Source organism: Euprymna scolopes, chromosome 16 (genome assembly GCF_053919585.1).
Source record: "Euprymna scolopes isolate OS-2025 chromosome 16, ASM5391958v1, whole genome shotgun sequence".
In the NCBI taxonomy this organism is placed as follows: Eukaryota; Metazoa; Mollusca; class Cephalopoda; order Sepiida; family Sepiolidae; genus Euprymna; species Euprymna scolopes.
The window spans coordinates 109,276,262-109,300,349 of record NC_136497.1 but is presented as its reverse complement, the minus strand read 5'-3'; the positions used below and the strand labels follow the sequence as shown (position 1 = coordinate 109,300,349).

The 24,088-nt window shown below is 32.0% G+C and overlaps 1 protein-coding gene across 7 annotated transcripts in view; it reads right to left on the bottom strand.

Moving 5' to 3' along the window:
- Nucleotides 1–24,088, bottom strand: part of LOC145296047 (regulating synaptic membrane exocytosis protein 2-like) — an 874,180-nt gene that overhangs the window by 622,682 nt on the left and 227,410 nt on the right. For all 7 annotated transcript variants that reach the window (XM_080142091.1, XM_080142092.1, XM_080142093.1 and 4 more), the window contains exon 2: nt 20,112–20,319. In XM_080142091.1, the coding sequence (XP_079998217.1) occupies nt 20,112–20,319 (208 nt within the window). The remainder of the gene's footprint in view (nt 1–20,111; nt 20,320–24,088) is intronic.

Here is a 24,088-nt window from a genome sequence, read left to right as displayed (position 1 = left end):
ATATTAAGATTTGGTAAGTAAATTATTAAGATATTAAGATTTAGTAAGTAAATTAATAAGATATTAAGATTTAGTAAGTAAATTATTAAGATATTAAGATTTAGTAAGTAAATTAATAAGATATTAAGATTTGGTAAGTAAATTATTAAGATATTAAGATTTAGTAAGTAAATTATTAAGATATTAAGATTTAGTAAGTAAATTATTAAGATATTAAGATCTGGTGAGTAAATTATTAAGATATTAAGATTTGGTAAGTAAATTATTAAGATATTAAGATTTGGTAAGTAAATTATTAAGATATTAAGATTTGGTAAGTAAATTATTAAGATATTAAGATTTGGTAAGTAAATTATTAAGATATTAAGATTTGGTAAGTAAATTATTAAGATATTAAGATTGGGTAAGTAAATTATTAAGATATTAAGATTTAGTAAGTAAATTATTAAGATATTAAGATTTGGTAAGTAAATTATTAAGATATTAAGATTTGGTAAGTAAATTATTAAGATATTAAGATTTAGTAAGTAAATTATTAAGATATTAGGATCTGGTGAGTAAATTATTAAGATATTAAGATTTGGTAAGTAAATTATTAAGATATTAAGATTTGGTAAGTAAATTATTAAGATATTAAGATTTGGTAAGTAAATTATTAAGATATTAAGATTTGGTGAGTAAATTATTAAGATATTAAGATTTGGTAAGTAAATTATTAAGATATTAAGATTGGGTAAGTAAATTATTAAGATATTAAGATTTGGTAAGTAAATTATTAAGATATTAAGATTTGGTAAGTAAATTATTAAGATATTAAGATTTAGTAAGTAAATTATTAAGATATTAAGATTTGGTAAGTAAATTATTAAGATATTAAGATTTAGTAAGTAAATTATTAACATATTAAGATTGGGTAAGTAAATTATTAAGATATTAAGATTTAGTAAGTAAATTATTAAGATATTAAGATTTGGTAAGTAAATTATTAAGATATTAAGATTTAGTAAGTAAATTATTAAGATATTAAGATTTGGTAAGTAAATTATTAAGATATTAAGATTTGGTAAGTAAATTATTAAGATATTAAGATTTAGTAAGTAAATTATTAAGATATTAAGATTTAGTAAGTAAATTATTAAGATATTAAGATCTGGTGAGTAAATTATTAAGATATTAAGATTTGGTAAGTAATAATTTATTCCAAATCTTAATATCGTTATAATTTATTTACCAAATCTTAATATCTTAATAATTTACTGACCAAATCTTAATGTCTTAATAATTTACTTACCCAATCTTTATATTTAATAATTTACTTACCTAATCTGTATATCTTAATAATTTACTTACTAAATCTTAATATTTAATAATTTACTCACAAAATTTTATATCTTAATAATTTACTCACGAAATTTTAATATCTTAATAATTTACTTACCCAATTTTTATATTTAATAATTTACTTACGAAATCTTAATATCTTAATAATTTACTGACCCAATTTTTATATTTTACAATTTACTGACCCAATCTTTATATTTAACAATTTACTTACCCAATCTTAATATGTTAATAATTTTCTTACCAAATCTTAATATCTTAATAATTTACTTAGCAAATCTTAATATCTTAATAATTTACTTAGCAAATCTTAATATCTTAATAATTTACTTACCAAATCTTAATATCTTAATAATTTACTTACCAAATCTTAATATCTTAATAATTTACTTACCAAATCTTAATATCTTAATAATTTACTTACCCAATCTTAATATCTTAATTTTTTACCAAATCTTAATATCTTAATAATTTACTTATCAAATCTTAATATCTTAATAATTTATTACCAAATCTTAATATCTTAATAATTTATTACCAAATCTTAATATATAATAATTTACTCACCCAATCTTTATATCTTAATAATTTTCTCACCAAATCTTAATATCTTAAATAATTTACTTACGAAATTGTAATATCTTAATAATTTACGTACCAAATCTTAATATCTTAATAATTTACTTACCAAATCTTAATATCTTAATAATTTATTTACCAAATCTTAATATCTTAATAATTTACTGACCAAATCTTTGACTAAAGTTGAAGTTATTTTATAGATTGTCTACAAATTTGGAGGGAACAGGTAGAGATTGCAGTTGTGCATTACCATTTCTTATCCTATAATCTGAGAATAAGTTCAAAATTTCAAAAAGCGAATCACCAATTAATAATGAAAAATATAATTTTAAATCTACTAAATATGAACATCTTTCATTCTGCAGCTGATGATGATAAAGAAGAAGAAGAAGAAGAAGAAAATGTTACTTATGAGACAAGTGAGACAAGTATAGAATTATTTTCATTCTATTCAACCAAAAACGTGTTCACACACAAATCTAATAAAAGATTATTTATTCTTTTTAAATATTCAATATAATTAATCACCGTTTTCTTCAAAAACTATATTAAATTCACAGACAGCTGCTTTTGTTGTCTACAACTCATCTCTGTGGCTAGCTGTAACAAGTGTATCCATGCTGAAATTCAAAATTCAAATAATTGATTATATCTAAATGTGATTAATAAGCATATTGTGCTAATCAGTAGAAGAAATTATAGCACTAGATATGTACTTTCTTTGTTTAAGGATGATATCCCATGTTGCCCAGACGACTTGTAGAAAGCTATTTTTTACAGAGTATTGCTTTACACTAACTGAAAACTGTTATTTCCTTTACTGGAAAGATCAACCTATAAAAGGGAGCATATTTATATATCTATAATATAAAGCTGAACGTCTGTGTGTGTGTGTCTGGTCACGAATAGGTTCCTATATGGTTGACTATTATAGAAAACTGATCACATATAATGATAGAAGATGTATCGAGATACAGGAATGGGTATGTTTGATCTGGCATAATGATGATTCATTAAAATTGTGGGGTCTGCGTACGCGCCTAGTTCACAAAGTATGGAAATAAAAAATTTAAAAATTAAAAAAAAAACGTTTACAAGTGCTTTTGATATAGATGTACATAATACTTTGATAAGTATGTTTTAACTTAAATAGGGATGGTATAAAAATATTGTGGGGTTTGCGTTCGCGCCTGGCCTCCATAGAATCGAAATAGACACAAACTTTAATAAAGACTTTTCATATCTATCTGCAAAGTATACTTTAATAATTATGTTTTAGTTTGAAGAAATATGGTATAATAAAATTATCGGGTGTTCGTTCGCACCTGACCTCCATAGAATGGAAATATGTCACAAAGTTTAACAAGGTTTTTTAATATAGATCCACAGAATATTGTGATAGTGTTTCAGTGTGAACAGGTATTGTATAATAAATTATGCGGTTTATCTATTTTATTTTTACTTTTATCATATTTTGCTTTGGTTTTGATACCCCCAAATTCGAAGCTATCTCTTTACAACCGTTCCTTTTCATAACCTATCATACTTTCATAAATCAGAGTCCATTTTGTGTAGGCTGTTTTTGAACCCAGTCAATGACGGGTACTTTTGCTAGTAAAATATAATCATCCATAGTTGTTTTATCTTCTAAAACTCATCACTGAGGTTATATGTAGCAAGTGTATTCATATTGAGATTCTGAAGAGCCTGTCACATCCGAATGCAATCAACAACCAAGAGCAACCATGTACTGTATATGTTGCACTAGCATGCATGCATATATATATATATATATATATATATATATATATATATATATACATATATATATATATTGTTTTTATTATGCATGCATATATATATATATATATATATATATATATATATATATATATATATATATATATATATATATATTGTTTTTATTATTTCAACCTTGCTTAAATCATTACAAGTTGTTTCAATCGAAAGGGCAATAAAATTATCCTACCGATCCCATCAAACAATCCAAGCCAAAATAAATTAGAAGAAAGATTCTTGTAAATTACAAGTGAGCATCAAAAAACCAAGAGTTGAAGTGCTGGATGGATAGGGGAGAGGGAGGATTGAGAGAAAAGGAAAAGAAAAGAAAGAGATGGGGGAGAAATATAGATAATAAGTAGTTAGAATTGTAATCTATATCTATCTATATGCCTACAAATTCGTTTTTTTTTTTTCGTGTGTATTGATATTCATATTAAAAACCCTGTTTTCTACTTATTTAAAAAGAAAATACAATTTTCTTATATATGGGTTGTGGAATTGCATTCACTAGCAAAAGATCTAGCTAATTTGCATATTCTTTTAAACATTCATTTTAATTAATTCCCTGTTAGTTGCTTCGGTTTTCTAATGGGATAATCATCTTTACGTGTAATTATATTCATGCAGATATTCTACATGATTTATAGTTGCATAATATTTGCGTAAAATGTTCACAGGAAACACAAAATTGGTTCCATATATATTTATGTATATGTATATATTTTTGTTTAACAAATTTTGCCTACCAAACTCCTCCTACAGTTTTGGTCTACAGACATGAAACTTCATATATTAGGTATTCGAATCCATGCAAAACTTTATAAATTGGGTTTTAGCCTGGAAAAATCGGTGCAAAAGTGTGAAAATTAAAAAAAATGAAATTTGCCAGGTGAAGGTCGAATGCCGGCATTACGAATGCATAACATAGTAGCTATTGGTTCATGTTTTAATTTTTTAGCCTTGCAGTAAACATGTTTTCATAGCCCAGACATTGACGGCATAGGCAATTAAATCGTGAGCTGAATGTTTTGGTTTCGATTCTCAGTGGTGGCGCATGAGTTTGTTTTTATACTTTTTAAATCATTACTATATATTGCATCCAATCTATCTATCTATCTATCTATATAGATAGATAGAGATAGATACCTCTATCTATCTATAAAAGTGAAAATCTCTGTCTTTTCTCTATGGTAGTTAAGGAAGACTATTATACAGAAAGGCATTACTTTACATATTCACACTTTTTAATATATACATATGCACATAACCTTATGAACAGTACATAGGGCCCGAGCAAAACCGGGCGGAACTGCTAGTATCTATAAAAGTGAACGTGTCTCTGTGTGTGTCTGTGTGTCTGTGTCTGTGTGTCTGTGTACATTTTCATATGCAATAACTGTCAATTTTAAGTCTACAGACTTGAAATTTGATATACAAGGAAAATCTTTGTAATCCATTTTCGGTCAGAAATTTGGCTGTTAAGGGGTCAAAGTTCAACAATTTGACGTTTGAGAACTCTACTAAACTCCTCTGCCAATTTTTGGCCTAAACACTTGAAATTTTAGATATGAGCCCAAAACAATAAATGTTAAGGGGTAATACTAGGGGTCAAATTTTAAAAAATTGACCGCGTTTTTTTTTTTTTTGCTCAACATACACCTCCAAACACCAGGCTGAAATGCTTAGTATCTATAAAAGTGAAAGTGTCTGTCTGTGCACATTTCTCTACACAATAACTCTATCAATTTTCACTCAAAAAACAGTAAGTGGTCATAATAGGGGTCAAAGTAAAAAAAAAACTTTGACCTGTGCGGTCCTTACCAAATTACTCAGACAATTGAAATTTTACATAAAGGGTATTCAGAGATAGGGCAAGCTTTTTAATCGGTTTGAGTCGAAAATTTGAGCTACCAATATGTAAATGTATGTATGTATGTATGTTTGCATGTCTGCCTAAAACTTTTGACAGAGGCGACGGATTTTCACAAGATCAGTATCGTTTTGAAGCTCGACCCTTCAGACGACAAATACCGAAAAATTGGCTAAAAACATTAATGTCTTCACCTCCAACTTGGCAATTTTCTACAGGGAAGGGTCACTTTTTTCACCGATATTTTTTAAAGTCATCCCCTCTTTTCGATTGTCTAGCCTTAATTTAAACCTATGTTACTTCCGGCTTGACGGTTGATGTAACAGTTTCCCCCCTCCCCGTTCTTTTTCTCCTTCACGGTTCAAGCCTACCTTCCTACTACCACTTTTTTTTTTGCTCAACACACACCTCCAACACCGGGCACCATGCCAGTAAGGGGTATATAGCTATTATTATAATTATTACTAATGAGATGAAGGCTAGATAATAATTATTATTATTACTAATGGAATAAAAGATTATAATAATTATTATTATTACTAATGGAATAAAGGATAAATAACTTTTATATTTTTTTAAATTTAATTTAATTTAATTTAATAACTTTTATTATTATTATTATTACTAAAGTAGTAAAAGATAAAAACTATTATTTAATTATGAATAAAAGATAAGTAACTATTATTATTATTATTTTATAATTATTACTAGTGGAATAAAAGTAAAAAACATAATTATTATTGCTAATGGAATAAAAGATTGATAATTATTATTATCGTTATTACTAATTATTACTGATGAAAAACTATTATTATTATTTAATAATTATTGCTAATTGAATAACAGATAAATAATAATAATAATAATAATAATAATAATAATTATTATTATTATTATTAGTTCACAAACAGTTTTCACACAGGTCATCAAAGATCTCATTGAATACAGCCTGCGGTGTTTCCTGGAAGTTGAGTGGCAATGAGTCTCCCAAGATTTTCCAGTACTCTCCACCTCTTTCGATACCATTTGCAAATAAATTTGCATTATCACAACAGCTGCTTGCCATTGATTTTTCATTGGCAGTGGCCATTGGTCTTTACTGGAATTTGAGTGGCAATAAGGTCCCAGTTCTCTTCGCACTTATACAGCTGTCACCCCCACCCTTTTACCAGTTGATCGAGGACGATCATCGACCTCGGAACCCTTCCACTGCCGGTGATAATTCTTGGCCGTCTAAAGTTACTGGTATGGGGAAGTGACCGAATTATCGGTTGATCATCTAGTTATATATCCTGGACCAATTCGTTGTGTACCCTCTTAACGACGAACGTCGTCGAAAGAGAGCCGTGGATTTTTTTTGTGTAGTAAAAGAAAACAAACAGGATAAACGATTCTGCACCAAATATATATTAACAAAAAAAAAAACAGTACAGTCCTTATAATTCTTTCAGAGTCCTGAAGGAAGCGATGTGTTATTATGCTAAGAATATGGCTTGTAACCTTGTGGAGTGTCGGTCTCTGGGTATCTGAAGAAATGTGTCAAGTCAAGAGCCAACTCTGCTTTGACTGTGTTTCTCTCTGCGCATCTCTCCTCCAAGAAATGTCGCGCATTCTCTAGAAATGTGTTTTAAGTCAAAAGCCCACTCTGCTCTGACTTTCTGTGTTCTCTGTAACTTTCCATCTGAGAGACTGTCATCTGCGCATTTCCCAGTCAAGAGCCCGCTCTGCTCTGCGCATTCTCTCTTTTGTCCATCTGACTTGTTGATATATATATAAACAATTATATCGCCCTCTGAACATCACGTGGATATTATTTCTTTTTTGTTTAGAAATTCAATTCTCAGTCCAAAATCTAAATTATCATTTACAAAAATAGCACAATGGCTCGCTTCAAAGATCTGATCGAACTCAAATAAACAGTTAGTAAATACAGTTTTTGTTAACCTTTAACACACAGAGTTCTCAGGTTTCTTAAATAAACAACTTGATACCAAGTGGTTTTGCCTTTCTTCCTAACGGGGGGGGGCATCAACCTACCCACACCCTTACTTTGTTACATTACCTCCCTTACTTAAAAGAAACAATATTGAGATCAATATTTTTTCTAACCCACTTCTTCTTACTTGACCTTAATACTAGGGAATCTCTGTGGTTTTACAATTCATATTATTTAGCTATTTGGTTAATAAAAGGAGAAAATTTTTAAAAGCTTTATCTTTCATGCACATGCAAAAAGTTTTCTTTCAGAGTTCGTGTTTTTTTTTTAAATCTGCTTTCAGTTCATTCTGGTTTTATAAGAGTCCAGAACCCTCATTATTATTATTATTATTTTATTTATTTATTTATTTTTTTACATATATATATATATATATATACACACATACATATATACATATTTGACGCATGCAATTATTTATTCGATAGTTCATTTTTCTCCGGATTTCATTCCATGGCTCTTTCTTGATTACCCGACTTCAGTCTTCTTCACATATGTATCTCCAACGTTGGTAGGGTATTAGATGCGGGGTTTGTTGGTAGTCTCGGTTCTGTACTAGATTGATCAGGACTGGTGGCTTTATCAAAAACCACGGTAGCATTCTCCACTTCATGCTCATCCCTATTCATTTCAAACATCAAATGGGCTTTTCCTAGCATCACCAAAATGTTGTCTATCAAGGGCAGAGGATATGCAGTAGATTTTGTTATCTTATTAAGTTCTCTAAAATCTACGCAAAATCTATTTTCCCCATCCTTTTTCTCCACTACTACTACTGGAAAACCCCAAGGTGATTGAGATGCCTCAATAATACCAGCCTCTCCCATCTCCTTACTGCTTTCTCAACTAACTCTCTCTTCCAAATAGGCGTTCTGTACGGCCTCATCTTTATTGGTTGATGGTCTCCCGTGTCAATCGACATTTTTACTGTACGTGTATTACCTAACTCCTTATCTGACTTAGCTAACACTCGCTTATTAGCTTTAACTAGTCTTCCTAATCTTTCTCGGTATTGGTCAAGACAGTCTAATTCTACCTTGTCACCAATTGCTTCACTCTCTACAAGCATTTCTTCGCACCTCACCCTAGTTTTTAATGTTAACACTGAAGCTCTGCCCAACTTAGTTCCTGATTTAATGTTAACCGTCTTCAGACTCGTATTTGCTACAACTACCGGAAGAGTCTGCGCCTGACCTTCCTGCACTAATGCTGGTAACACTGTCACGTCCTCGTCCTCTTCCATGTGGCAAGGGGTAACACCTGATAAACGGCTTCGTTATCCCTTATAGCCACTTCTATCTCACCCCAGCTTGTCACCGCCGTTCTAGGTGGAATCTTTTAATCTTCACGAGACATGAGGTCCACTCGAGCGAGCATCGTGCTACCTAAAATAATCTCTTCCTCCCCAAGGACTAACTTTGGAGGGTCGAATTTTAATACGGCTTTCCTCTGTCTAAGCCAGTCTCCTCCCAGTATCACGTCGTGGGTCATTTTTGGTGCTACATACAGTGTGTGGGATGTCTCGGTCTCCCCCACCTTTATCTTTACTTCCAGCATCCAATCTAATCTGAATCTACCCCTATCTGCTTGAAATGCATTCACCTTAATCGACATAAATCGGTCGGCGGGGAGTCTTAGTCTTTGCAACTCTAAAGAACTAATGACTGAAACTTCCGATCCGGTGTCTATCAGCGCTCTGAACGTTTCGCCCTTTATCTCAATGTTGCAGGTGAGTTCGTCATCTTCGAACCATATTTGACATAACTTAATCTCATCTCTATCCTTGTCCAAAGGATTCTTAACTTTACTTTTCCTCTTTCTACGACTGTCCCATAAAGGCCCGCTCTTCCTGAACCCCTGGCATGTCTCCTTAAGTGAACAGCTAGTTGTGGTGTGCCCTCTTTCCTTACACTCGTCACACCGTACGAACCCCTTTGCCTTGCAACTCCGAATTAAGTGTTCTTCACTGCCACACTTAAAACACTTAGGTCTCAACATACAGGCCCTCTTTGAATGTCTCGGGCGGCCACAGTTGAAACAGTGCACCCCGTCTCTGCACTGATAACTATAGTGCCCCTCTTTTCGGCAATTGTAGCATTTTAATTTTAAAGCCCCATCTATGCTTTTCCGGACATTTCTATCTCTCCTAGGGGTCACCCGCCCTTTTGCTACTGGGGCAACCCTAACTAATTTAAAGATTTCTTTGTTGGGGTCTTCCTGGGTTTTAATTTGGTTCTGGGTGGATTGTTTCTGTCCTTAATCCTACATTCATGTGCCCTGTGCCCTTCTTTCTGGCAAACAAAGCACAATAGACCCCTCTTAAAGTTAGGATGAGGTATGTATCTTCCCCCTACCCTTAAGTCCCGGTGTTCTGGATTCGTGGCTTCTTCTTCCCAACTCTGAAGCTCAGGGCATTTTGCTCGGATGTGTCCTCGTCGACCGCATCCGTAGCAGACCTTCAACCAGTCTGTCTTGTTCTCCTCTAATTTTCCTAATCTCTGGAGAAGAGCTTCAGCTCGTCAAGCCTGTGCACAGGCCTCCTTCAACGTGTTAGGTTCTGCCCTTGCCACATCCTCACGCAACAGAGAATTACTCAAAGCGTCCGTGAAGAACTCTGCCAGCTGGGCCTGGGTAGCCGGATCATTTCTCCGATCTTGATCCGTGTAGGCTACCTTAGCAAGAACGCTCATGCGTCCCTCTAGGTGAGCAATGGATTCTCCATCCCTCTGCTTCACCCCTATCAGCGCTTGAGCTGCCTCTGTTCGGCTCGAGTGACTGCCGAAGTGCTGCTGGATGTCATGTTCAAACCTCTCCCAGTTGGTTTGGGATCTGTACTTATCTAAATACTCCCCAATCTATTCTGAGGCAACGCCCTCGGTATAGTCATACGCCAGTAAGATCATATTGGCCCCCGGCAGGTTATAGATGCGCCCTTTCTTTTCTATTGCTTTGAGCCAGGGTCCCAACTCCACAGCCAAACCTGTGAACAGTGGAATTCTGGATCCCGTTACATTAAGTTTTGGGGTTAGCCGACCCCTCTCTTCAATCCCACGACCCAACTCCTCTGCAGCCCTAAGGATTCCATATTATTAAAAAACAAATTAAGCGCTCTTTGAAAAAGCCCACAAGAAAGTCCAAAAACGAACAATGACAAAGCAAAAAGGAAGTGAAAAGAACGAAAATAGTGGTTTTCCTACCTGATCGCCGAGATATTCCTGGTTGAGCGCTGCTTTTTGTTGACTCGCTTGTTGGGAGGTCCCACCTGTTATAAACAGTAAACCTCCTTTTTTTTTTTTTTGTTTGTTTTTTTTTTGGTTAACTAACACACCTTCTTCCTGATTTCGATAATCCTGGTAAACAGCTCCAAATGTCACCCTCACTCTTTCACCAGTTGGTCGAGGACGATCGTCGACCTCGAAACCCTTCCACTGCCGGTGATAATTCTTGGATGTCTAAAGTTACTGGTATGGGGAAGTGACCGAATTATCGGTTGATCATCTAGTTATATATCCTGGACCAATTTGTTGTGTACCCTCTTAACGACGAACATTGTCGAAAGAGAGCCGTGGATTTTTTTTGTGTAGTAAAAGAAAACAAACAGGATAAACGATTCTGCACCAAATATATATTAACAAAAAAAACAGTACAGTCCTTATAATTCTTTCAGAGTCCTGAAGGAAGCGATGTGTTATTATGCTAAGAATATGGCTTGTAACCTTGTGGAGTGTCGGTCTCTGGGTATCTGAAGAAATGTGTCAAGTCAAGAGCCAACTCTGCTTTGACTGTGTTTCTCTCTGCGCATCTCTCCTCCAAGAAATGTCGCGCATTCTCTAGAAATGTGTTTTAAATCAAAAGCCCACTCTGCTCTGACTTTCTGTGTTCTCTGTAACTTTCCATCTGAGAGACTGTCATCTGCGCATTTCCCAGTCAAGACCCCGCTCTGCTCTGCGCATTCTCTCTTTTGTCCATCTGACTTGTTGATATATATATAAACAATTATATCGCCCTCTGAACATCACGTGGATATTATTTCTTTTTTGTTTAGAAATTCAATTCTCAGTCCAAAATCTAAATTATCATTTACAAAAATAGCACAATGGCTCGCTTCAAAGATCTGATCGAACTCAAATAAACAGTTAGTAAATACAGTTTTTGTTAACCTTTAACGCACAGAGTTCTCAGGTTTCTTAAATAAACAACTTGATACCAAGTGGTTTTGCCTTTCTTCCTAACGGGGGGGGGGCATCAACCTACCCACACCCTTACTTTGTTACACAATGGAGGTCTGGTCAGTGCTCACTCCTCGGTCTTTCCTTGCTCCTTGACTACTTGCACAAAACCTTCTATGAAGCAGCCTTAAAAAATAGTGGATATACCAATACTATAGATATGGATATACCAATACTACTATAAACTACATTGAACCCACACCTTTTAATAATACATAATAAAAATAGTTATCCATCATTTATCCTATTAGCAATAATTATAAAATAATAGTTATTCATCTTTTATTCCATTAATAAGAATTCTGATTTCGTTTATGAACATCTCTCTGGAAAGGGATGGGATTAATTTCCAGAGGATTTCCCTTTATCCTGGCTTCAAACCAGGAGCTTCAAAGATCAAGAGTTTTCCTAAGAATGTTGGTGGTACCTATAATTGCAGAGGTTTGAAGGCCGCCGAAAACATTGGGGATTTGTAGTTTTTTCAATTGTTCTTCCAGACGACTTGATACTACTCCTAGTGTACCAACTGCGACCGGGATTATTTGTGTTTTAACCCCGGGTATACACCTTATCTCCAAGGCCAATAGAGCATAATTGCTCCACTTCTCATTCTCTCACACATTCCTGTCCCAGGGTACTGAGAAATTTACAATCTGTCAGTTTTTTGAGACCTTGTCAATGACGACCAAATCCGGACGATTAAGTTCCAATTGTTTGGTCGTTATGACTTTTTTGTCCCACCATACCTCTACCTTGCCATCCTCACTTGTTCTCACTTCATCAGGCACCTCCTCAAATCATTTTCCAGCACACTTCACCCCAACCCTCTTACACACCTCCCTGAGTCCCATGCGATCATGTCTTTTGCGGTACTCTCTCTGGGCCAGTCCACTACACCCTGCTGCAAGGTGTACAATTGACTCTGAGCTCTTACCACGAATCCGGCATTCTGCAGCAACTTCCTCTCCTAAAACCACTTTTTTTTAACAATCGTGTTCCTAATGCCTGCTCTTGTGCTGCACAAATAAAAGCTTCAGTACTCTTAGCCAGATACCCAGCTCTAAGCCATTGCCATGATCTTTCATCAGCCACTTCTGCTATATCCTGGAAGAACCTTCCATGCATTTTCTTCCTAGCCAGTTCCTCTGCCCTTTCTCTATCCATACGTTTCACATAATCAGCCTTTGTCTCACATACCTTCACTTCATTGGCCAAAACCTTAAGCATCCACTCCTCACTTCTAACCACATGCTCCTTCAATGACATCTCGGTTCTAACACAATCTTTTACATTTTTCAATCCTCTCCCACACTCTTTCCTCTTTTGATACAGCCTTGCTACGCTACTTCGAATGTGAAATATTACTGAACATTGCTAAAACTTTTCTTGTTTTGATATCCATGGCATGCAAATCCTTGTCAGACCATTCTAAAATTCCCGCACTGTATCTCAAAACACTGACTGCCCATGCATTTACTGCTTTCATTAGGTTTTCTCCATACAGTTTCGACTTTGCAATTAGTTTCACTCTTCTAAGATACTCCTTCCTGACTTTCCCTTTCATTTCTCTGTTCATGATGCTTACACCCTCCAGCACTCGCAAATACTTATATCCTGTATCTTCTATTTCTTTCATGATTTATCCATTTGACAGCACTATTCCATTCAAATGAACCTTTACTCCTCTTTTCATCACCAGCACGGCACATTTACTAATCCCAAACTCCATCCCAATGTCTCCTGAGTATGTCCCCATAAGTTCTACCAGTTTCTCTATTTCCTTTTCATTTCTACCGAATATTTTCAAATCATCCATAAATAGTAGATGGTTGAGGCATCTGTCACCAGATCCAAAGTTATATCCCAGTTTTTCTCTCCTCAAGAGGATGCCCAGTGGCATCATTATCATTACAAAAAGAAGTGGCGATAACGAATCTCCATGAAATATCCCACGTTTAATGCCAACCTGCCCTATCTACTCTCTGTTTGCTGTCAGCACCGCTTTCCATTGAGCCATACTTGTCTCCAAAAGCCCTACCACATTCTTATCAACCTTTATCATCAATAGTGTTTCACGTATCCATGAATAATAATAATAATAAGAAGAAGAAGAAGAAGAAGAAGAAGAAGAAGAACAAGAATGATTTTTTTTATTCCATTAGTAATAATTATACAATAATAGTTATTCACACCTTATTCCATTTTTTAATAGTCATTTATCTTTTATCCCATTAGTAATAATAATAATAATAATAATAATAATAATGATAGGGTTTATCTTTTACTCCACTAATAATTGTAAATTCATAGCAATTTATCTTCTTTTCCATTTCTAATAATAATAATAATAATAATAATAGTTATTTATCATTTTACCCCAATAATAGGAGTAATAATAATAGTACTAGTTATTTATCTTTTCTTAGTAATAATTAGTAATAATAATATTATGATTATTATCTTTTACTCCATTAGTAATAATGATAATAATAATAATAATAGTTATTTATCTTTTACTCCATTACTAACTATTATTATTATTATTATTATTATTATTATTATTATTATTATTATTATTATTATTTATCTTTTATCCAATTAGTAATTATTATTAAATAATAATTTCTTTCATTAGTAAGAATGATAATAATAATTTATTTTTTTCCATTAGTAATGATTATAAAATAATACTTATTTATCTTTTATTCAATTAGTAATACTAATAATAGTAGTTACTTATCTTTTATTCACTATTAAATAATAGGTATTGATCTTTTACTATGTTAGTAATAATAATAATAATACTAAAAATTATTTATCTTTATAAAAATATAATAGCTATTTATCCTTTAAAAAGAATCAATAATTAATTAGTAATAATAATAATAATAATAATAATAATATCATTATTATTATTTATCTGTTATTCCATTAGTAATAATGGTAATTAGTAGTAGTATTATTTATCTTTTGTTTCATTAGTAATAATAATAAAAATTAGCTATCTTTCATCCCGCTAGTAATAATAATAATAATTATCTAACTTTCATCCCGTTAGTAATAATAATAATTATCTATCTTTCATCCCGTTAGTAATAATTATAATAATTATGTATCTTTCATCCCGTTAGTAATAATAATAATAATCTATCTTTCATCCCGTTAGTAATAAGAATAACAATTATCTATCTTTCATCCCGTTAGTAATAATTTTAATAATTATCTATCTTTCATCGCGTTTGTAGTAATTATAATAATAGCTATATTCCTTTACCTTACTTAAGTTTTACTTAAATAAAATCATCCAACCCCTATGTTAATTACTTAAATAAAATCATCCAACCTATGTTAATTACTTAAATAAAACAGTACAACCTATGTTAATTACTTAAATAAAATCATACAACCTATGTTAATTACTTAAATATAATCACACAACCTATGTTAATTACTTAAATAAAATCACCCAACCTATATTAATTACTTAAATAAAATCATCCAACCTATGTTAATTACTTAAATAAAATTATCCAACCCCTATGTTCATTACTTAAATAAAATCACCCAACCTATGTTAATTACTTAAATAAAATCACCCAAGCTATGTTAATTACTTAAATAAAATCACCCAACTTATGTTAATTACTTAAATAAAATCACCCAACCTATGTTAATTACTTAAATAAAATCACCCAACCTATGTTAATTACTTAAATAAAATCATCCAACCTATGTTAATTACTTAAATAAAATCATCCAACCTATGTTAATTACTTAAATAAAATCACCCAACCTATGTTAATTACTTAAATAAATTCATCCAACCTATGTTAATTACTTAAATAAATTCATCCAACCTATGTTAATTACTTAAATAAAATCATCCAACCTATGTTAATTACTTAAATAAATTCATCCAACCTATGTTAATTACTTAAATAAAATCATCCAACCTATGTTAATTACTTAAATAAAATTATCCAACCTATGTTAATTACTTAAATAAAATCATCCAACCTATGTTAATTACTTAAATAAAATCATCCAACCTATGTTAATTACTTAAATAAAATCATCAAACCTATGTTAATTGCTTAAATAAAATCATCCAACCTATGTTAATTACTTAAATAAAATCATCCAACCTATGTTAATTACTTAAATAAATTCATCCAACCTATGTTAATTACTTAAATAAAATCATCAAACCTATGTTAATTACTTAAATAAAATCATCCAACCTATGTTAATTACTTAAATAAAATCATCCAACCTATGTTAATTACTTAAATAAATTTATCCAACCTATGTTAATTACTTAAATGAAATCATCAAACCTATGTTAATTGCTTAAATAAAATCATCAAACCTATGTTAATTACTTAAATAAAATCATCCAACCTATGTTAATTACTTAAATAAAATCATCCAACCTATGTTAATTACTTAAATAAAATCATCCAACCTATGTTAATTACTTAAATAAATTCATCCAACCTATGTTAATTACTTAAATAAAATCATCCAACCTATGTTAATTACTTAAATAAAATCATCCAACCTATGTTAATTACTTAAATAAATTCATCCAACCTATGTTAATTACTTAAATAAAATCATCCAACCTATGTTAATTACTTAAATAAAATTATCCAACCTATGTTAATTACTTAAATAAAATCACACAACCTATGTTAATTACTTAAATAAAATCATCCAACCTATGTTAATTACTTAAATAAAATCACCCAACCTATGTTAATTACTTAAATAAAATCACCCAACCTATGTTTATTAAAACCTTGATTGTTCAGAAAATAAATTTTAAAACTCCAAACCTTCACATCCCACCTAAATTTAAATAAAATTCCGTAACTAGCCAATAAATATATTACAGCTTCGCATGTACTTTACAACTTTTACTAATTAAAAATCTATAAACATTATCCTTTCATTTTTATTGGGCACATCTATCTACCTTCTTTTTGAGATTGACATATCTTTGCTCCATTTACCCCTACCACCACAGAAACCCTAACCGAATTTATAACTTTGTTGGCATGCACAATCACTACTGCCCTCTACTGACACGTGTTTGACATACTCTTCTTTGTTATTTATCTCTTTCAGTCTCTCTTTCTAACTTCCTTGTATTTTCCTTGCCCCCCTTTTTCCCCTTTTAACAAATAATTTCCTCTCTTCTTTTTAATTCATTTCAATTTCTTTCTTTCTATTCTTAATCTGTAATTACAATTCTAACGACATATTATCTAGATTTCTCCCCCATTTCTTTATTTCCAAATCCCTGAGGTTGAAATAATAAAAACATATTTAACTCTACTAACGTACTAAGCACTTTTTCCCTACTTTTTACCAAATATAGCTCCTAATATCTCTCTCTCTCTCTCTCTCTCTCTCTCTCTATATATATATATATATATATATATATATATATACTAGCAGAAGTCGTTGATTGGGTTCAAAACAGCCAACAGAAAATGGACTGTGATTGATGAAAGTATGATAGGTTATGAAAAGGAGGGGGTTGTAAAGAGATAGGTTTTGATACTCAAAAATTTTACCCTAAGCAAAATATGATGAAAGTAAAGATAATTTTCGCGAAAATATATTTTTTTATATCAATTTTGTTTCTATTCGTAGCCAAGAGTAACCAACAAAATAATGTTTCCTTACAAAGAGAAAATGTTATATATATAATAATATAAATATACAAGAAATAAATGTTACCATAGTCAATAAAAGTTACTTTTATGGTAGAAAAGTTCATTGGTTTGTATTTTTAAGTAGTTTGTAAAAAAAGTTTGTTTTTTTTGTAATTCACAAACCGGTTTAAAAAAAAATCAAAATGGCAGCGACTTTGAAATGGAGAGCCCCGTTTTCAATTTGAAGGAGGAGCACCTGAGCATTCTCTGTTAACAATTTAAGAGAGTTCCATCAACGTAAGGAATATTTATAAACATATTTTAATGTTTTCCGTTATTTTGTGCTTGAGGAATATTCGATTATGGCATGTGTAGTTTATATAAAAATTCATTTAAGTAGTTATTGCCTCAAATTTCGTTTTAATTTCGGTTCACTGAAATTATTTCAAGAAAACAGCATTAAAAACTATTTCAAAACAAAAACAAAACATGAACTGAACTTTTATTGACTATGGTAACATTTATTTCTTGCATATTTACTTTTCTGGTAGTCGTTTGTTGGCTTTTCTGCTAAACACTCTTACTAAATAATATCAACGAAATATCGAAAAACAAAGAACCAAAAACAGTTTTGAAAAATAATGGAGATTTACTTACTTTAGTAAAATAATCCGAAACAGCAAAATAGGATATTAAAAAAGTAAACACGTAATTACTTTAGTTTTTTAAAGCAAAGAATCGATATAAATATGAATGAGAAGAAAATGGTGCCCCTTTTCAGCAGAACAGCTTGGTTTCAGTTTTACAGTGTTGAACGGTGTAGTATTGCGACATCGGATTCAGGGTTGTACTATTGTAATGTAAAGAACACGCAGAAAGGGTTATAATCAACTGAATTCCTTCTAGTACACTGACAAAAAAGCTTAAACAGATATATAAATAAAAATAAAAAGGTTATGTAAATATTTTTAAAAAGACACATAATCACGTGAGCAGGATTTTTTCCTTCTTTTGACATGATAACAAGTAATGTTCTTATTTTTTATTATTTATCTATTTATCTATTTTCGAAAGAGTGCCATGTTCAAGTGAAGAAGGAAAAAAACAGAGTTATGCAAAATTTGTGTCGAGAATTGTTTAAAGTTCCGACTTTTTTTGGCTTTCACTTTAATAAGAACGTGAATTTATGAGGTGAATTTATTTGACACAATATGATTCAATTAAAAAAAATAAATAAAAGCTTATGTGAATTAAGATTAAAGTTAAGGTGTTATTGTGGACCCTCACCCCTTTTAAAAACCTTGTTAAACTTTGTGACATATTTATATTCTATGGAGGTCAGGTGCGAACAAACACCCAATAATTTTATTATACCATATTTCTTCAAATTGAAACATAATCATCAAAGTATACTTATACAAATAGATATGAAAAGTCTTTGTTAAAGGTTGTGCCATATTTCTATGGAGTACAGGCGCCAACGCAGACCCCACAATTTTATCATACCATCCCTATTTAAGTTGAAACATACTTATCAAAGTATTCTTATGTACATCTATATTAAAAACCCTTGTAAACGTTTTTTTTTTTTTCATTTTTTATTTCCATACTTTGGGGTCCAGACGTGAACGCTGACCCCACAATTTTTATGAACCACCATTCTGCCAGATCAAACATACCCATTCCTGGTCCTCGATGCTTATTCGTGACCAGACCCCCCCCCATACACACAGACGTTCAGCTTTATATTATATATGTATATATTGAATTTTCAATGCTCAGCTGTCTGACTAGTTAAGATACATTAAAAAACCTGAACAAAACACTAGAAAGCTAGTTTATAAAAAATATGCTCAAATAGGCAACTCCATTCTCTATGTTTTTATGTGAACTACATATTATTTAGCTTTCTATTAATCGATTATTTACTGAGATCACAAATGCAATAGTGTAAAGTACTGAAACAATTTTTTTAAAATCTTATTTAAAAATAGTTTTGTTATAAAATTAAATCCATGCATTTAGATTTAATAATAAACAAATCAACCATTTTCATCTCATAATTGCCATTTTCATCTTGTAATTGCCATTTTCATCAGTAATTGAAAAAAAAATAATATAAATTACTTTAAAATGAATTTAGAAACATTTAAACTGTAGAATAGAAAATAATTTCTGGCTTTAATATGCTTAGCCAATCTTAATGGATTAATAATGGAGTTTTAGAAGCTATTTACATCCATTAATTTTATGAATAGAAATTAAAAGAACATTATTTGAACAAAATTAGTTATAGTTTTATAAAAATTTTATACAATTAATAATTTCATGACCAAACAATACTGTAATAAATGAATTTAACTCTCAAAATCATATTAAAAAAGATAAACTGATTAAAAATTTTTTAATGGCATTGCTAACAAAATTGGAAAATGTCAAAACAAAAGTAAAAATCTCCCGAGCAACACTGCAAGTATCTAGTATGTTAATAAATGGAAAGATATTAAATTCAATTTCCTTTTGTAATGTTAATATAACATTCTATGAAAAAGATACAAACTATAAAGCTATATTTAATTTCTTGTGAAAATATTGAAAAACATTTTTGTTACATCATAATATCTTACCTTATTTCCACGCATAGTTATCCTTCCTCCACATCGTGCACATGACTTGAGATGACAGTAATTGCAACTGTGCCCAACTCCATCTGCAAATTTTGTTTTGTGACAAATCTGACAGACAGCCCCTTCATCTTGTGGAGTTACTTGTTTGGTTTCTTCGCTCAGTTTTTTCACAGCTTGTTGATAACTGTCAAATTCATCTTGCATTTGTCTGCAAAATAATAAAAAGTTTTAGAAACGCGTTTTTTAACTTTGTTTTTTTTTATTTTACAATAAATCAATAACAGTGTGTAATGCTGAAATATAATATCTTAAACGATTTATTGAAGACAATTAAAAAGGAATTGTGATTTTACTGCCCACCCTTCTTCTCTGTTCTCTTCACATCTGTTATTGCAATAATTATCTTCACAATCTACAGAATATTGTGTATTGGCTCTCTCGAAAATCATCATGCAACCTTCTGGTTTACCTCTTTTTCTGCACCCTTCCACCATCCTTTTAAGACAAGAAGATCAAATGCAAACCTTCACAATATTGTGATTTTGAAATATAGTGTAATGATTCCTGAGCTTGTTATGAGGATCTTGTTCAGTAGAATTGCATTGAAAAAAAATGACGGAGCATTGCTTTCATTAGAGGTTTATCATTCATTCTCAAATGTTTGCCATAAATATTTACCTATTTTATTTGTTATTTTACTTGTCAATATTGAATGAACTTCTTTAAATGCAAAGTTGTCTATCACAAAACCATTTTAAATGTTATCCTCATACAATATTTCATCAAAATTCGCACAGTGTTGGAGAATATCTTCCTTATTTGAAATGAATTTTATCTTCTCAGTGTTACTTAGGATTGCATTTACTTAAAATCTTTTCTTTTAAACTATGATGTTTTTTGGGTTTTTTTTTTAAATATTTTTTGTTCCTATCAAAGGTTAGTAACTAAGTATGGATGAATACAATGACATCCCTTTTTTAAGTTGGTGGCCATTTGAAAATAATTCTGATCTGGAAGGAATTTAATCAAATTACATTTTATTCTTCTTTAGTAGCAGGACCTGTGTGCTGGCATTACCTGGTGGAATTATGACACAAAGCCAGAAGAGATTCCGATCCTCCCCCTGAAAACAAATTAAACTACCGTTATTAATTGGAGCTACTGTCATTTCTGGAAAATAGCAGGCACTGGGGCCATGGCCAAAATAAAATCATCTGGCTTCCACTGTTGGGCATTGTCTGGTAGTGACAGCAGAAGTCACTGGCTGTGATTGTCTGCATTGGTGGTTACTGACAATTAGTGCTGATTTGAGATGATTACTTGTAGGCATTAGCGGGTGCTGGGGTTTACTGTTGGGCACTGATTGCCATTAGACTGGCAGCTATGATCAGTTTCAGCCTCAATTAGAATGCTCCTAACTGAAATCGTCTGTCTTCAACTGTTGTGCACTGCCATCCACTGGCTGTCAGTGGTTGCCTGTGGTGATGACTGAGGGTCAATTTCAGTTACTGCTGTATTGAGATAGTGATTTGTGATTACGGACAATTGCAAGGGTTTAGGGTAGATCTTGGCTGTCACTGTTGGTTTCCAGGGTACACTGTCAGTCACTGATGTCCATGGCCAGTATCTACCTCTATTGGATTATTGCCGCTTATTGTCAAGTATTTATCATGCACAGTGTTGGGTCACATTGAACTGCTCTGCTCTGAAATTACTTGTGGTTACTGTTACTTCTTGACAGAGGTGGGCACTGGCAGGAAAATTGCGTGTATTCAAATGTCAGGCACTGTCATCCAGTGGTGTTCCATAGTGTGATGTTCAAATTAAATATATTTTCTCCATACAGTATAATAATAATAATAATAATAATAATAATAATAATAATAATAATAATAATAATAATACTCTTACTACTACTACTATTAATAATAATAGTAACAACAATAATCATATCTTTTGATCAAATTATTACGTGAAAATACCAAATAGTCTTAAAAATTTGTGTATGTTTTTCACAGAAGCTCTTTTTTATATATATCTGTTTGTTTTTTGTTGCTGTTGCTGTTTGAATAAAAATAAAAATGCAGAACCTCGATTTGATGTAGAAATGGTCCTTTTACCATACTGGATATCATGTTTTATTTAAAAAAACAAAACAAAAAAAAAACATAAGCAAATCGGCATGAAACAAAATATGTAAAACGTAAAGATTAATTAATTCTTTATATTTTGCTGACTTTGCAACTGGAAAATCATAATTTCCATATTTTGTAATGCAAAAACTATTTACATAAAATAAAATCAGGAAAAAAATTACACTCTATTTATTCATTGTCCCCCCAAAAGTGTTGCATCTGCTCAGTCTTCTGTTATTATTGGAGAAATCCTTCTAAACTGCGGTATGTTTTCCCTCCAATCAAGAGTATATACTAAATTTGTATTTTGTCATGAAGAAAGTTTAGTCCTCACTTAGTGACAGAAAAATTCTTCTAAACTGAGGCAGTTTTTTATTTTTTTCCCCAAAGCAAAGCATGCCAATAATTGTAATAGAAGGTTGTTTAATCATTGACGAAAACATTTGGAAAGAAAGTTTTTAAAAAAAGATAAAAATATCACCACAGATCCCAGAATTTTTTCTTAGAAATTCTATAATTTTCAAATAACTGAAATGTTTTGTTTAATGAAAACCCCAATTTTGTCGCATTCTATGTGTTTTGTTTTAATAGTTGGTAGTACTATTAATGGTCTGTTTACCAAACCGAACATCGTGTTTTAGTTTAAAATACATAAGCAAATTGGCATGAAACAAAATGTGTGAAAAGTATTGTAGTGTTGAATGTAATAATCAAAGAAGAAAGTGCCTGCGTGTGTGTGTATTGTGCGGTTATACAACTTACCTTCGGATGGGATCTGAGAGAGAGAGAAATTAAAGATGGCAGCAATGGATTTATAAGGTATAGTCTTGTAGAATCTCACGAGATCTCATCTTCCACTACACACGTATGCAAATGGAATAGGGTCAGTTTTCTAATAAAATGCCTGTTGGCAGAGGCAGTGGGAGAACACATGCGGGAAGTTGAGAGAGAAAGTTGACAGTTACGAATTCTAGCTGAACTTTTGCTTATCGTATTTATTTTATTTTGTTTTGCTATTTACCATCCCATTTAACTGCAAGCTATTTCGGTGTGATGGGGGACAAGTGGGTGGAGAAGGTGGAACTGCATTGCCTGTTATCTAGTGTGAAGAGCATTGAATCCGTGGTTTCTCTACATCTGTCCAGCGGGGCTTTTGCGGTATATCAACAGCTTAGTTCTGAGGAAAAACAGGATTATGAAAGGATCAAGGCGGCATTATACAAGGAGTTTGCTATCAACCCCGCCACTGCTTGGGAGCAATTTGAGGCAAGAACCTTGCATTCCTGCAAAACTGTCAACGTTTATTTGGCCAAGCTGACGAAGTTGACGGTGTTGTTTGGCAGGCTGCCTGGCATGCAAATTTTTGGCAGGGCTCCCAACCGGAACAAAGCAATTCCTGTGGGCTAGCTCAAGCATAGCTTCATTGTCCTTTAATGACCTGGTAGACCGGGTCAGAACCGTGATGAAGAATACTTATGAGATGAGAGAACCAATAGTCGCTGCTGCACAGCTTGCATCAAGTTATGATAGACCGTCTCAGGAGCCCGGCCTGCATGGTGAAGTCATGTGTTATAGGTGCAATAGCAAGGGACACACTGCGAGAAACTGCCGTAAAAAAGCTGGTAACAGAGTACAACCTGTCTATGGATGCGGTACTGGTCACTTCAAATTGCAACCTTGCTGATAGGAACACTCGGGTGTCACAGAGATGGTATGACACTATGAAGAAGAAAGCCGAGGCTGTACCATTATGTGCCGCCTCTATTGAGGTGGCGGATGAAATCAGGAAGATACACCACCTCAGAGGACACCCCGGAATGAGACAGACATGTTATTTTGTGC